Source organism: Neohortaea acidophila, assembly GCF_010093505.1.
Source record: "Neohortaea acidophila strain CBS 113389 unplaced genomic scaffold BDY17scaffold_3, whole genome shotgun sequence".
NCBI lineage: Eukaryota > Fungi > Ascomycota > Dothideomycetes > Mycosphaerellales > Teratosphaeriaceae > Neohortaea > Neohortaea acidophila.
This window is the reverse complement of record NW_022985512.1, coordinates 401,657-416,589: the sequence shown is the minus strand read 5'-3', so window position 1 is coordinate 416,589 and position 14,933 is coordinate 401,657. Positions and strand designations below refer to the sequence as shown.

Below are 14,933 nucleotides of genomic sequence, written 5' to 3'. Positions count from 1 at the left end.
AAGCGGCCAACGCTCTCACAACCCTCTTCACGTCTAACTTCCTTCACCAAGCTATTCATCCTTTTTCTCTGCTTTCCCCCTGTCAAACCCAGCACCACAATGCATTAATCAATTCTCCAAAGGCTGTACCGGCGAGGAGCGAGGACCGAGGTTCCCGAAATAGAAACGACATCGCAGAAATCCCACCTTCATCCACGCCATCATCCCCCAAGCCTGACAAACTGTGGGCAGCTCCACGCGTCGCCCCTCTAAACACCTCGAGGGACATAGCACGCCGGAGAAGTGCAGCAGAGTAGTCAGCGCATTGAAAACCAGGCGTGCCCTCGATAGGTAGGTACGTACCTACATCGAAACCATGGCCTCAGGCACAAGATCCCAGACCACGGACACTTCCACCTCCCCAACCCACCACGGCGAAGGCGCCTCCGTCCTCTTCGTCTGCCTAGGCAACATCTGCCGCTCCCCCATGGCCGAAGGCGTCTTCCGCCACCTCACCCGCTTCAACACCCCGCACCAACACCCCGCCATCGCGCGCATCGACTCCTGCGGCACTGGCGCCTACCACGCCGGCAGCCAGCCCGACCCGCGCACCATCCTAGTGCTCGCCGACAAAGGGGGCATAACCGATTACCGGCACAAGGCGCGTAGGATCAAAGTGCCGACGGATTTCGAGGAGTTCGATTACATCCTTGCCATGGACGAGAGCAATTACGTGGATTTGTTGGAGATGGGCCGCAGGGCTGTGAGGAAGGGGGTGTTGAGCGAGGCGCTGTTGAAGAAGGTGCGGCTGTATGGGAGTTTTGGGGGCAGGGCGGTCGATGAGGTTGTGGAGGATCCGTGGTATGATGATGGGAGGGATGGGTTTGAGGTGGCCTTTGAGCAGGTCGAGAGGTTTGGGAAGGGGCTGTTGAAGCGTATTGAGACGGATGCGAAGAGGAGCATTGATTGAAGTCGATGCGCATGCATCGTCGTGCTGCCATATGGTGACCCCGTCGCCGCCACCCGACCCTTCGAGGAGGCTTCCATGCAACGCTCAGAAGGTCTGGAATGTGCGGACCCGGCCCAACTACCGAACATGATCCGCAAAGCCACTCCGAGACCCAAGAGTTGCGACCGCTTACAACCTCCTCAATGAGCCATCACATGCAACTCCAGCATTGACCTGGTGGATCCTCACGACCCGAAAGGAAGCCATTGTGGGCCATCTGGTCGCGTTTTAGGTAACTTGAAGCCGGAGCCGCATACAACCACTACCAAAAAGATTTACAGGCCGCGTCTGTGTACAAGATTTTGAATGCACAGACTCGTGAAAATTTTCAGTCGTTGGTCGAAGCGTCGTCCGTCCCCATACTCGTGGCAAGATGCGGGAAACTCCAGTCCTGTGTGCCCCGCATCGGGGGTGGTTTGAGATTAACACATACCGTCTGCCTCGTGAGCAGTTCCTCTAATCCATCACAGCCGATGAAGCAATGCACTGTGATCAACATTCGTTCGTCACCGAGGCGTGAAATTGATTTGATGACTGTGACAAAAGATTAGTCGTCAACGTGAGGTCCACGTTCCCCGATTGACTTTGGAATTGCCGATGGCTTTTGGAAACAACACGGAAACACCATCCAGCTGCAAAGCAAACGCTACACTCGGACTTATTCTCGCTTCGACTTCCTCCCATGGGGAACCGCGTTACACCGCATTGTAGCGCTCGCTCCACCGAAGTCGGAAGGTAGCGGAGCAAGGCTTCCATATCGGCGCCCTATGCTTCCTTGCGTGTGCCGTCCAAAACGCGTGGTCTCGTGCGCGAATGAACCTCGTGAACCGGCCGTCCAATCGCAGGGGGAGACAAACGCCACCGCGGTAAGCGTCTTGCCGCCCGTGTGGGCCGGGTGCGCCAGAGTTACGGCGACTCCGTGGCAAGGTCCCGCAGGATCCTGTGACGTCAACCTGTGAGCGGCTGACCAGAGGGATGGAGTGTCGCATATCTTGCGCATCGCATTCCGGACGTTCTACATGCCCGTCGAAGCCACCGAAGCACAGCACGACGGGACACACACCTTCAAAGGGAGCGGTTGTTGCGGGGAGGATTGACACAGATCATCGCGGGTCCGTCCGAAGCCCCAAGCCCCCATGATGCCAAGCGTGCGGGGCGCGTGCATTCAAGCTTCGTACAGTGCGGAGCTAGGCTGGAGTTCATCCACTAGGCCCGATCGGGAAATCCGACTCCATCGACCCAACACGAGCATGCACGCTGCTGTTTGTCGCAAGGTATGGCGCACGGACGGCGCGATCGTGGAGCTGCGATCAGCACAGTTTGGCCCCCCCGCGTGGCGGGCGGGACGTACATAAGGTGTCGGGGGAGGCGTCCACAGGGTCGAGCAGAGCTGAGACCCCTTCCTCTCTTCCCCTCGTATCTTCGTCTCTGTCTACTGCGTCTGCAGAGCGTACACCACCGCCGCCATGTCGGACTCCAACGGCTCCAACGGCAATGCGTACGTACCTAGCTACTCGCTATGTATTACAAAGGCACGCGCTCACACCCCACAGCGAAAGCCCCATCGAGGCCTCCCACGAAAAGCACGAGTACAGCGACATCAAGACGGACAACCAGCAGCAGTTCGACCGCGCCGACCACGATGCCATGCGCAAGTCCAGCGTCGTCGCCATGACCGACAACGTCACCGGCGAAATCAAGAACCCTCTTTCCGGCATCTCCAAGGCCGAGCTCATGGCCGACGTCGAGCGCTTCGCCGAGGTCAACGATCTGATGGACGAAGTCGAGCTCTTGAAGAAGGGCGCGCTCGTTGCGCAGAACCCCGGCGACTTTGAAAACTTGGCCGAGCTGGATGAAGAGGACCGCGCGCATTTGAGAATCGAGATTACAAATCGGTGGCGCCACCCAAAGGTATGCGGCCCTGGACACGATGGAGCTATTCACGCGCTGCTGGACTCGTATGGGACTTCTTTAAACGGGACATAGACTAACCCAGTGCATAGGCTCTATACATCACCATCATCCTTAACTCCATCGCCGCTGCAATTCAGGGTTGGGATCAGGAGGGTGCCAACGGCGCCACGCTTTCCTGGCCCAATGACTTTGGTATCTCCGACATGACTACAGGCAAAGGGCATTGCACCATTCCCACTCCCCCCGGACAAATCAGCTGTGCGGGACGAAGCTGGCTCGTAAGTGATCTAGCAAATGGAAACGCCGCTTGTGCTACACTGCAACAGGCATGCTAATACGGCTTATCTCAGATCGGCTTTGTCAACTCCTGCCCATACATTGCCATTGCAGTCTTGTAAGCCAGTGCCCATCTAACCCACGATCTCGCATTCCACTAATGCTCCTTAGCACCGCCTGGATCTCGGACCCCATCAACAATCTCTGCGGCAGACGCGGAACCATCTTCATCGGCGCCATCTTCTCCTTCCTCGCTCCCATCGGCAGCGCTACCACGCAGACCTGGTGGGAATTCGCCATCTGCCGTGTCCTGCTCGGTGTCGGCATGGGCTTGAAGGAGGTGACGGTACCCATCTACTCCGCTGAGAATGCGCCGGCAGTCATTCGCGGTGGCTTGGTCATGTCGTGGCAGATGTGGACTGCGTTTGGTACGTCTATTCTGAGACCGTCCTCCATTCGACGGCACTGACGATACTGCGTCGTTTAGGCATCTTCTTGGGTACTGCAGCCAACTTGGCCGTCTACTCGGTCGGCCCAATCGCATGGCGCCTGCAGATTGGTTCCGCCTTTATCCCGGCCGTTCCCGTCCTTCTGGGTGTAAGTAAATTCGACGATTCATTGACAACCCCCGATGCTGACTCAGATGTAGATCTGGTTCTGTCCCGAGAGCCCACGTTGGTACCTAAAGAAGAACAAGGTGAAGAAGGCCTTCAACTCTCTCGTTCGCCTCCGAAATTCCAGACTGCAAGCCGCTCGCGATGTGTACTACATCAAGGCTCAACTCGACTTTGAAGAGGCATTGAAGCTCGCCAAGGGACTCGGTAAGGCTGCACGCCGTATAGCATCTTTTTCATTGCTTGCTGACTTGTCAACAGGAACTCACGACAACTTCTTCATCCGCTTCTACGAATTGTTCACCATTCCCCGTATTCGACGTGCAACTCAGGCCTCTGGTATTGTTATGGTATGTTGGCATTACCGGGAATTTACGTTTGACGCACACAGTGCTAACGCTTCGCTTTTCAGATCGCCCAGCAAATGTGTACGTTCCGTCATCCCTACATCGATTCCACCCCCAACACTTACTGACCTTTTCACCACCTTTAGGCGGCATCAACATCATTGCATTGTACGTTACTTGTCCAATTCGGCCGCGAATGTACCCGTCACTAACGCGCCGCCAGCTATTCCGCCCTCATCTTCGTCCAAGCCGGCTTCACCGAGGAGGCCGCTCTCTTCGTCTCCTTCGGCTTCGGTCTGACCAACTTCTTGTTCGCTTTCCCCGCGGTGGTACGTTCCCTTCCCTTCCCTTGACGCGAGTACCAAATGACCCCAAGCTAACATATGCAATTCTAGTGGACCATTGACACCTTCGGCCGACGCAGTCTACTGATCTTCACATTCCCCAACATGTACAGTACCCTTCTATCCCATGTCTTTGAACGCAGTCTAACAACGAGCAGGGCGTGGTCGCTGTTGACCGCCGGTCTATGTTTCCTGATTAAGCCTGATACCTCCCAAGCCCACATTGGCGCAGTAGCCGCCTTCGTCTTCGTCTTCGCTGCGTAAGTTTCCTCGGATACCGTCCCACATCCTCCATTGGATTTGGGAAGAATTGTAGCTGGACCATATCGCTAACCTCTGTCCTAACAGCTTCTACTCTCCTGGTGAGGGGCCAGTGCCCTTCACGTACTCGGCAGAAGTCTTCCCTCTCAGTCACCGAGAAGTCGGCATGTCCTGGGCCGTGGCAACAAACAGTACGATAGCAGCCTCCCGTGCCTCGAACTAGTACTAACACCAGATCACAGACTTCTGGGCATCCGTCTTGTCCATTTCCCTGCCCGCTATCCTGAGAGCCTTCACTTCCGCCGGTACCTTTGGCTTCTACGCTGGGTAAGACAACTCCTCTCCCCGCCACTCTCCCAGATCACTCGCACTAACCTTCTATCTTTACAGTTTGAATGTGGTCGCCTTCTTCATGATCCTCTTCTTCCTACCCGAAACGAAGCAAAGGACGCTGGAGGAACTCGACTACGTCTTCGGCGTCACGACTCGGCGCCACGCGGGTTTCGTGCTCAAAGAGCAAATCCCCTGGTGGACTCGGCACTACGTTTTGCGCAAGAAGGGCGAGCCCGAGCCAAAGTACGTCTTGCTGTGTTTCCAATCAGGAGCTTGTCATCGACGTTTGTTGCTAACGCATGCTTCGCAGATTGTACCACTTCTCCAACGTCACGACGTACGAGCCGGCTGTCATCAAGAAGCACTTGGAATCCAACGCCGGGCTCAAGGAGTAGAGTGGGCACATGTGTGTCTCAAACATCGGAGAACAACAGAGGAGAAAGGAAGGAGGAGTGGTTGTTTTATCCGTCGCTCGTTGCAATATACCCAGAATGGATGTACTCGCGCGCCTGGACTGAGGATTCGCTAGATACTGTCGCTTTAGCAATTCTGTCATTACTGCTGGACTTCTAGACACCCTTCATTGTTTTGAGATTTGCTGAGCTCGCCGTTCGGACCGAGACCACATGCTAAAGATTCAGCAAAGAAGCGAGGAGCGAGCGCTTCCGCTGCCGACCATTCGAGTTCGCCTCCACGTCAGAGCGGCGGCGGCGATGCTGCTGCTCTGCCTCCTGCGCGTTGCGATTGGGTCGATAGTCCTCGAACTCAGATTCACGACGGTGATGGTGATGACGATGCCGCCGTACAGGACGCGACTTTTCACCTCCACTCGACCGACGAGGCGATCTGGACCTGGGAGACTCCGGCCGGGCATCATTCGCTGACTTCGTCCTGAATCCTTCTTCTCCTCTCCCGCGCGACGATTTGGGCCTCTCGAGCACCCTCTCTGAATAAGACCACGTTGCACTGTGCCGTCTCATCGTCGTCGACCCGTGGACGGAGGAACCGCTGCTTAAGCTCAGAGCTTTGGGAAGGGAGGAGAGGTTGAATGAAGGTAGCGTCTTCTTGCGCGGAAGGGGGTCTGTTCTGATGTCGTCGTCTCTGCGCTTTGCGTGAGTTCGGCTCGATGCAGTCCCGCCCTTCTCTCCTCTCTCCGTGGTCTTGGAAGTCCGATGTGTCTCCACGCCATCAGCTTTCCGCTTCTCCACTACAAGCTCACGCTTTTGCTTCACCTTCGACTCCTCTCGCCGCTTCGGACGCTCCTCATCGGAAGAAGAAGATCGATTGAATCTCGGCAGCGCTCGATCTTCGACTCTCACCCCATTCGTTCTGCGGTGGCGATCGTGACGTCTTGCGAGAACCTTTGTATCCTCGGTCTTGCGCTTGCGCTGCCAGTGGTCGGCTCTGTGCTTGTGGGATCTACTGGAGCTGCTTTTGCTATGACTTGGAGAAGGCGGGGTGTCTTGAGATTGTGCTGCTGTTTCTTCTTGCTCTAGGATAAATGCTTGTTCCAAATTCTCTGCCACAGGTTCTTCATCAGGCGAAGAGACTGCCTTCTGGATGGCGTCTGGCGTATCAATAGTCCTTTCGTCTTTGGCATCGACAGATGGGACCTCAACGGACTCCTGCTTCTGGGAGGCTTCGCCTTCAGTCGGCTCCAGATTGCCACTCGAGTCTGCGGCTGCTTCTACTGTGATCATATTATCTCCCACCTCCTCCATGATAATGACAGCATCCACGATTTCTTCGGCAATCTCCGCCGTGCGATCGACTGGTCCAGTAACTTCCGGGTTGGCAGCGTCGTCTTTGCCCGGATCTTCATCTGCTTCCTTTCCGTCTGCTTTGTTTGCGGTCTCGAGGTCCTCGCTCGTACCGCCGATCTCAACGCCGCTATCTGCTGGACTTTGCATGTCGTTCGACGTATCGTTTGGAGGTGGTGACTCGGTGTGAAGGCCTCCCTTGTTCGAAGCATGTAGGCCTTCGACTCCGGGAGTGACAGGATCATCGCAGCCTTCGACTCTGCATTCGATTGGTGCGTTGGCTGCGACATCCGTGTCGCCGTGATTCACCGCCGCAGGGTCCTTGGACTTTTGCTCGTTGGCCTCAGCGAGCGTCGCAGCGTTGTCGGCTTCGTTTCCTTCTGCTTTAGGTTCCACTGGTGGTTCTTGATTGAGGGCAGAAGATACCTGGACATCCATGGCCCCGGCTGCATGAATCTCCTCCGCCGGCGTTCCGGCTTCTTCTGGCGGCAATTCCTCAACCGGTGCTTGATGTAGTGTGGCAGTTTCGATTCCTGGATGTTCAACAGATGTTTGTAGCTCGCTGGACGCTACTTCCATCACCTGCCCTCCTACGACCACACCACCAGGTGCTTCGACGGCTGGATTTCCTTCGATAGGCTCCCTGTCTGCTCCCACAACGTTGGACTGGACAGTCTCCGGCGGCATCACAATCTTCTTCTTCTTCCCCTTCGCACCTTTCTTCTTTCGAGGCGTTGGCTTGGGATCTGGCGTGCCCGGCGTAAAGCTCACTTTTCGATCTTCCGTAACGTCGTCTACTGAATCAGGTTCAGCGGAGTCCTCGCGAACGAGTTGCTCGTCTTCGCCGACGGGCTTAGCGGTCACTTCGACTTCTGCAGAGGGGGCTTCCGGTGGAGCGAGCTGCTCTTCTGCAGCCATATCGGCCTGTGGTCCGGCGGCAGGAGTGTCTTTCGAGGCCAGTCTAGGTTTGTCGTCTTCCTGATCTTGTAGTTCGACCGATGATCCGTCTACAGGCGGCGAGGAGTCCGAGATAGTCTGACTCTCGTCCTCCTTTGAGAGGATGTCGTGCGCATCGCCGTCTTCGATTCGTGTTACGTCCGCTTGAAGCCAGTCAGCACACATCGCATCCTAGAGTACGAGCATCCGTCCCATACCTTCTATCTCGGATCCTTCCACCCTCTCTCCGTCATCGCCAAATTCCTCGTCGTCAGTAGGCGAAGGTAGAAGATCGTACTTGACCCTGTACGTAGCAACAGGGAAAACGTCCGACGCTGCTCGAGGAGCGGCACAAACACTTAAAGCCGGATCCCGCCACGAGGCGAACGAGATGTCTTTAAAGTTGTACCTCCTCTTGACAGCGTCGAAGCTAGTCGCAGACATGGTTCGCCGGGAGAGCTTGCACTCTGCGCCTAGGGAAGGTCAATGCTGACGGGGCGGGAGCTGTGAGCTGTTGATGGCATGCAGGGATGGAAAAGGTATATGTGCACACAGCTTTTGCATGAAGGATGTGGACAAACAATTGGGTAGGGAATGAGGGAACGACAGGCGTGCGGCGATGACACGACATGGAATAGTGCGTAGTGAATGGTGAACGAGAGGTACAAGTCGTCGCGGACCAACCTTGAAGTGGTTTGCTCCCCGACTCGCCGCCTTGTAGCTTGGGCACAGTAACCATGTGTCAAGTCGCGGCGCCCACGAGGTATCGCAGGCAAGCAGATGATCAGCCGCATGCCACATGCGGTTCCACGTTGCTCAATCATGCGCAAGCAAGCCACATATAGGAACGCATCAAGCGCGGCACGAGGGAACGAAAAGTCGGGCAGAGCTGCAGTAGGCAAAGTCAGAACGTCTCAAGTGGAGAGTGCAATGCTCGACAGTTCCCCCCGGATGTGCGGAGGGTGTTAAAGTGAGTTCGCCCGCGGCCAATGGGAGTTGGGGGTGGGGTGAAAGGATCGGAGTGAGGTCGACGACGTGGCACGACAGGATGTTGCCGCTGCGGCCCGAGCTGTCGACTGCATGAACTGTTTGTTGGACTTCGTCATGCGATCGCGTTGGAGAGCTCGAAGATCCTGGGAAGCGAAATCTCGTAATAGCTTCAGGTCGCCACAGTGTAGGCAAGCAGACATCATTCATACACACATAAGCTCAGCCTGGCCTCACCCCTCTTTCCCCCTCTCATCCCCCTTCCTCGCCGTCCCCGCCGCGGCCGCCGCAGCAGCACCGCCCCTCCGCCTCTTAACAGGCGCATAAACCTCATTGAAATTCATCACAACGCCCAAAAACCGCATATCGACATCCGGCTGGTACGCCAAATCGCCCAGCAAAACCGCAACCTTACTCTTAAACTCCACCCCCAGCGCCGCCATGCGCAGTCGCAGCTGCTCCAGCATATTCTTCTCGCCTTCGACGCCGCCGGGAATGGGGAGGAGGGGCGGAGCAGGGGAATCTAGATGCCTTCTACCCGCTCCCGGGGGGAAGAGTGGCGATGCGAGTGTGGCGGTGACGTTCTCGTCTTCGTCGGCTTCTGTGAGGCCCCATTTGCCTGCTTTGGTGCGCGTGTCGATTTTGGCTGCGACGTCTTGTCGCCGGGTGAACTCTGCTACACTATAGCTGTACAGCCCGTCGACGGCGTCTTTGTACGCGAGCATGATTTTCAGTAACTCGTGCAGCTGCGCGGTGAAATCGATGGCGCCGCCGCCGAGCAGACCTTTGCGAGTGATACTACGCAAGTAAGCGGCGTGCGCAGAGATGAGCGTATCGAGCGTGGCGTCCGGTTTGCGAATGGCCTTCTGCAGCCCCTCCCAGCCGGCCTCGATGACTTCGAAGAGAATGTAGTATTGCAGCTGGTCGACAAAGTGGATCATTTCCGCCATGCCGCCTCGCGCCGCCTTCCAATCGCCGCCTAGCTTGTCGCTCACGGCGGCCAGGACTCCGCGCGCGCCGGTCTGCAGTCGTCGCCAGGTCGTTGATAGTGCGAATTCGACGCGCTTCACGCGCCACAGGAAATTGAAGACTTTGAGGTATTGCTTGCTTGCCCAGGGGGTTACGATGACGTCTAGCGGGGAGTCGACGCGGTACTCGAGCGTGAAGACGTCCCATCCGATTTCGCCGTGGGAGAGCTCGAGCATGCGAGCGTCCAGCCGGCGCAGGACGTCTGCATTGTCGTATTGCGCATTCGAGTTGCGGATTGCATGCTCTAGTTGTGCGGTCAGGGTATGTCGGTATTGTGAATTCGCGGGCCGGTCCAGGTTCGAAGCCAAGGATTCCATGAGTAGGGCGATAAAGTCGCCTTGCCCCAGGAGCAAGTACTTCTTCAAAGCCTGCAGATGCGAGAAGAGGGCAAACTTGTTTTCCATCAGGCTGATGAGGCGCTGCATCACCGTATTGTACGCCTCGTCGATGCTGGAAGAGAGCAGAGCGGTGTCGCCGTATGTGAGTTCGCGAGAAGCGTCCTTGCTGTAACTCTCCACCCACGCACTATCAGCGCACCCGTAGCGAATGAAGTTCAAGCTCTTGCCGATGAGGAAGACTTTGTTGGCAAACTCCTCCGTCACAATGGAGGGGATCATAGCGTGGCTGAGGCGGTACTTGTGCTCCCACACGCTGGTCGCGCCACTGTCTTCGTGCTCTTGATTCTCTTGCACGAAGAACTCGAGATACGGATCCTCCAATTCGCCGTCGTAGATCCAAGCTCGTAGCATGCTGTAGAAGGGCCGGGTGATGTGAGTGAGTAGCCTTTCGGCAAAAGTATGCACAAAGGGGTCGCCGTGTGATGAGGAGAAGTTGTGTATGAGGCTGATGAGCTCGCCTCCTTTCTTGCCTCGGGAAGAGTCGACAATGAGGCTCATCAGACGAAGGCCCAGCGTCGCTTCCCGCGTCCAAATCACGCAGCGCTTCAAAGTCACTCCAGCTTTTCCTAGACCACCATTCGGCGCATTTTCGTCCAGCTGCGACAGTGCTCTTCGAATGTGTCCTTCAAGCGTAGCGACAAGCCCCAGGTACGAGCGCAGTTCCAGTCCAATGGCCGCCCGCAAACTCTGACCCACCAGTCCCCCTTCCGAGGACTCCACAAACTCCGAGAGAGACCGGTATAGCAGCGACGGCTCAGCAAGCGTATGCAACAGCGACAAGATCGGCACGGGGAGTGTCGGCGGCAACTTGAGCGAATTCTTGTCGGAGAAAGCCAGATTCGTCGAAGACAAACCCTGAAGTGTAAAAGGCAAGTCGCGCAGCAAAGCAGACTCCGTCGGCAGCAAAGCGCCATCCAGTTCCACCGGTGCCGCAGGCATCTGCACCGCGTGCGCCTTCGGGCGCGCAGGAACAGGCGCATCGCTCACAGCAAACAGCCGCGGACTGTCTCGCGCCTGCGCCGCACCTCCTCTCGGCAACCCATTGCGAGCAAAAGCCTCCGTATACACGGACGCATCCTCGTCCTCCATCTCTTGCCCCACCAGCCCATCATCCTCCCTCCCCCCACCCTCCGCAACCTTCAACAAAAAGTACAGAATCCCCCACTTCTTCGCCAACACCGGCTGGGCGAGCAAACGCGAGTACAAATTGCCAAAAGCCGTCGCGTCCCCTCCGTCCCGCACTAACCTCCTCTTAATCAAGTCGGCCGCATGATTGACATCCTCGACCACGCCCGCATCGGCGTCGGCGTGGTGCAGGCAGGCGCGCGCGAGCTCGTTCGCCTCGTCCCAGCGTTGGTCGGCGAGCGCTTCGTCTTCGTCGGGGTGCGGGGGCACGAGGCGCTCGAGCAGTTGGTTCAGCGCGTTTTCCACGCGTTCTTCTCGCGTGCTGGTGGTCATGCTATGTGGGTCGAGGTCATTGCGATTGCGTGGGGGGTGTTGGGGTGTGTTGCGACGCGCGCGGGTGAGGTTGAAGTGACGCGCAGCGGGCCGCCGGGTTGTTTGGGAGCAAGTCATGGTGGGGCAACTCTTTTTCGACTGCAGCACGACTCTCCCACCACGAGCGGCAAGTGACAGACAGATTGTTTCTTCACAATGATTAATTTCAACTTCAACATACGTCTTGTTCGATCAAGTAACTACGAGGCATGTCCACGGGCTAATCGTCACACTTTTCCCACCCCAATCATGTATACCACCCAACGCCGCCCACAACGGGCTGTCCTTCGCATTGGTCAAGCCCATCCTCCTTTGTGCAATCCTCTCGAAACTCCGTCTGTCCCAACGAAAACAGGCCGCGTTTTGTACATTATAGAAGTGAATACGCCTTCACACGGACAAGTAGGATCCGTGCGATAATGGCAGAATTTGCAGCAACAGTGCCGGGTCCAGTCCTTCCATGTCGTGGGCAGACTTGGACGGAACAGTAGTGTCAGTGCTCAGTGGCGATGCTGCAGAGAGCCCCTAGCTGGACCGGCGTCAGTGTCGAAGTCGATGTGAAGAGGTGAGCGGGTGGCTCACCTCCTCTGCATATTCGCCTGACCCATCTGGCTCTGCTGTCCCATGGCCATGCCGTACGGGTTCGCATAATGCTGGGTGTCGCCGGCGATTTGCTGCATCGCCATTCCAGAGATGCCTTGAGCTTGCGACACCGGACAGTCCTTGTGTGCGAGCAAGAGAGTCTTGAGTCCGACAATCTCCTCGCGGAGCTGGGTGACGGTGGCAGCCAGCGCGTCGTTCTCCGAACTGAAGATCTCCACCTTTTGCTGCAAGTTGGCAAGCCATTGCTTCTTCCGTTGACGACACTTGAGTGCAGCGACCCTGTACAATTGTTAGCCATCGGTCATCATGGCGTCGCATCGGCGATCTTACCTATTGCGCTCGAGGAAGTTCTTGCGCTTCTCCTCGTCCGTCATCTTTCTACCGTCCGGGCCCTCTTCCTCCTCATCATCCTGCATGTCCATATTCTCGTCGTCGCTCGGCATGGTGTTTGCGCGCTGTCGCTTATTGCCTTGAGCCTTGCTCGGCGTCTCGTCCGTCTTTCTCTTGCCATTCTGTGCAGACTTGCCGGTGGACCCCTTCTTTCCTTTCGATTTGGTCTGCGGCTTGCTGTCTTCGTCGGTGTACTGTTCATCGGCACCGTCAGTGCTGCCGGACATAGTGCTGACGGCCTTGCTGCCACGCTTGTCGGAATAGTTCGGTTGTTGTTGTTGTTGTTGCTGCTGCTGTTGCTGCTGCTGTTGTTGTTGTGGCTGCATCTGGTACTGCGAGTTATTCCGCTGGCCACCGGCTTGAGCAAGCATGAACAATCCGTTCGCAGCGTCGTTGGTCTGGTGCGAGCTGAAGGGATCTTGGTTATCCTGGGTTGGGTAGGGCTTGCTGTCGAGATCGGGCTGGATGTTGGAGCCTTGCTGGGGTTGTGATGTGACGTTGTTCTGGGGTATGTTATAGTTCTTCGATTGCGTCTGGGCCCTCGCGGTCATCGCCGTGCGGTGGAAATCGAGAGTCCCGGGTGTGGCACCGCCACTCTGAAGTTGATTGTAGAGCGCTTGGGAGTTGGGTGAGGGCTGCGGGAACATGGACCCGCCTCCACCAGGCGTCAGTCCACTGCGTAGCGACGACTCGTTCGGAGTGGGAAAGCTGCCGGCAAAGTGATGGTCGCTGTTGAAGTAATCGTTATTTCCTGTCGGGCCGGTCAACATGGCCGGGCTGAGAGGTCCCGAACGTAGAGATCCGGGCCAGCCAGGCGTGTTGCCGGGTAGTAGTGATGCGGGTGAGGTCAGACTCGTCACGCCGGGGAGGGCCGTCTTGCCGGGCGTGTCGGCAGGGTTGCCGAATGCGTTCTCGAAGGGATTGGGCTCTTTGGAGAGGTGACTGGGGTGGCCGAAATACTCGGATTCACCGGTTTGAGTCGGTTTTGGCGGCGGCGCGAGAGGCGCGGTGGTTGTCGCAGCACCGTCCTTGTTCCCGGCGGTCTCAGTCTCGGCTTCGGGCTGCTTGACGGCAGGTACGGTGGAGTCTGGCGATGCGCAGAGATGGTTAGCGTGAGGTCGGGCGGCGCGAAGGGCTTGCGAATGCAGCGCAGTCATCAATCAAGGCTCAGCAAAGCGACTGGACGGCGCGCATGCTTATGAGCGGTGCAGAGCGACGCGCCGACGGGGCAGTGAGATGGGAGATGGAGTGTCGCAACGCAATCGCCACCACGAGGCGCATTGGTGGGGAGGAGGGGATGGAGTGAAGTGAAGGAGGATGGTGGATGACAGGTGCGAGGGGATCACGTGGCGCGAGCGACGGCGACGTACCTGAGGGTTGATGGGAATTGCGAGTTGAGCGTGGCGACGATGTCATGCTCTTGCCGCCAAGGTGCGGTGAGTTGTTGTTGGAGTGTCGAGTCGCAACGGCGGCCATGGTATGCGATGACGTAGGAGAGATGCGGGCTGAATTGGCGTTTCCCGGGATGTGGTGACAGAGGGCGATCCTGCTTTGCGCTCGGCTTGCTTTTCCCTTTAGCGACGGCGCGTGTCTTTGTTCTGGATTTCTTTTCGCTCTTTGTTTTCTTTGGGCTTCTGGGGCGTAGACCGTTAGCACTTTGCTTGCCGCGCGATATCTCGATGAATGTTTGATGGAGGCGGGGATGGTGGATGGCGGGCGGGGATGAGTGAAGTGTATCCTCGTCGCAACGCCACCCGCGTTGCGAGAAGGCGACCACGCGCGCGACCGCGAAGGCGCTCGACCGAGCATCGTGGCCATCGGTTTCCATCAAAAATTCATCGCTGGTAGGAACGTACCGTGCTGTGTGAACCAATGGCCCCCTCTGTAATGAGACAAGGCAATTGACAAGGCTGCAAAAGGGCTGTGTGACGCAACCTCTGCTGTTTCCAGGCGCGCTCGCTCCGGCGGCGACGGGCAAGAAGTGCTGGGGTGCGGGCGGCAGTCGAGTATCAGAGGCGCAGTACAATGTGACCTGCCGCTCAATGCTGTGGCTGCTCTCTTCCAAGCCTGGTGAGTGCGGTGGTGAGATGGATGCAAACGAGACACGGGTGACGTAGACGATGCGGTCATCAGAGGTTCAAATATAAAGAAAAGACTCGATGCCCTGGAGGGGGCGTGCATTTCTAAGCGGCGCAACAGCCGCCTTGGCGCGCATCCCATGCATCGCCGATGCCTGCATTGCCTGCTTCCTTCCCT

At 57.2% G+C, this 14,933-nt stretch overlaps 6 protein-coding genes across 6 annotated transcripts; 2 read left to right on the top strand and 4 right to left on the bottom strand.

Moving 5' to 3' along the window:
- Window positions 1-355: 355 nt before the first annotated feature.
- Window positions 356-949, top strand: BDY17DRAFT_247295 (tyrosine protein phosphatase 1; the record flags this gene model as incomplete). Its single annotated transcript, XM_033730806.1, has 1 exon — window positions 356-949. The coding sequence occupies one exon, from the start codon at window positions 356-358 to the stop codon at window positions 947-949; it is 594 nt and encodes a 197-aa protein (XP_033591602.1).
- Window positions 950-2,333: 1,384 nt separating this feature from the next.
- BDY17DRAFT_95470 (uncharacterized protein) lies at window positions 2,334-5,589 on the top strand. The gene is made up of 17 exons (XM_033738871.1): window positions 2,334-2,486; window positions 2,542-2,899; window positions 2,992-3,180; window positions 3,253-3,296; window positions 3,350-3,606; window positions 3,666-3,775; window positions 3,828-3,999; window positions 4,054-4,142; window positions 4,205-4,220; window positions 4,286-4,307; window positions 4,363-4,468; window positions 4,535-4,590; window positions 4,642-4,743; window positions 4,832-4,935; window positions 4,987-5,071; window positions 5,135-5,320; window positions 5,388-5,589. Exons 1-17 carry the CDS (start codon window positions 2,455-2,457, stop codon window positions 5,470-5,472), a joined length of 2,013 nt encoding a protein of 670 aa, XP_033591601.1. The 5' UTR covers window positions 2,334-2,454; the 3' UTR covers window positions 5,473-5,589.
- Window positions 5,590-5,706: 117 nt separating this feature from the next.
- BDY17DRAFT_308490 (uncharacterized protein) lies at window positions 5,707-8,217 on the bottom strand (the record flags this gene model as incomplete). The annotated part of the gene is made up of 2 exons (XM_033735217.1): window positions 5,707-7,937; window positions 7,992-8,217. 2 exons carry the CDS (start codon window positions 8,215-8,217, stop codon window positions 5,707-5,709), a joined length of 2,457 nt encoding a protein of 818 aa, XP_033591600.1.
- Window positions 8,218-8,691: 474 nt separating this feature from the next.
- On the bottom strand, window positions 8,692-11,302 carry BDY17DRAFT_292803 (Spc98 family-domain-containing protein). Its single transcript, XM_033732889.1, has one exon. It carries the CDS (start codon window positions 11,274-11,276, stop codon window positions 8,994-8,996), a length of 2,283 nt encoding a protein of 760 aa, XP_033591599.1. The 5' UTR covers window positions 11,277-11,302; the 3' UTR covers window positions 8,692-8,993.
- Window positions 11,303-12,262: 960 nt separating this feature from the next.
- Window positions 12,263-13,834, bottom strand: BDY17DRAFT_247045 (Aft1 HRA domain-containing protein; the record flags this gene model as incomplete). The annotated part of the gene is made up of 2 exons (XM_033730786.1): window positions 12,263-12,566; window positions 12,618-13,834. The coding sequence occupies 2 exons, from the start codon at window positions 13,832-13,834 to the stop codon at window positions 12,263-12,265; spliced, it is 1,521 nt and encodes a 506-aa protein (XP_033591598.1).
- BDY17DRAFT_292798 (uncharacterized protein) lies at window positions 13,745-14,809 on the bottom strand (the record flags this gene model as incomplete). The annotated part of the gene is made up of 2 exons (XM_033732888.1): window positions 13,745-14,311; window positions 14,534-14,809. Coding segments are annotated over 2 exons (743 nt in total), but the record flags the coding sequence as incomplete, so codon positions are not given.
- Between the last annotated feature and the right edge of the window lie 124 nt (window positions 14,810-14,933).

Coding starts and splice junctions, on each gene's coding strand:
- BDY17DRAFT_95470 (XM_033738871.1), top strand. CDS start 2,455: ATGTCGGACTCCAACGGCTCCAACGGCAATGC. Junction 4,936..4,986: donor CTGGGCCGTGGCAACAAACA/GTACGATAGCAG, acceptor ACCAGATCACAG/ACTTCTGGGCATCCGTCTTG. Junction 5,321..5,387: donor AAGGGCGAGCCCGAGCCAAA/GTACGTCTTGCT, acceptor CATGCTTCGCAG/ATTGTACCACTTCTCCAACG.
- BDY17DRAFT_292803 (XM_033732889.1), bottom strand. CDS start 11,276: ATGGAGGACGAGGATGCGTCCGTGTATACGGAGGCTTTTGCTCGCAAT.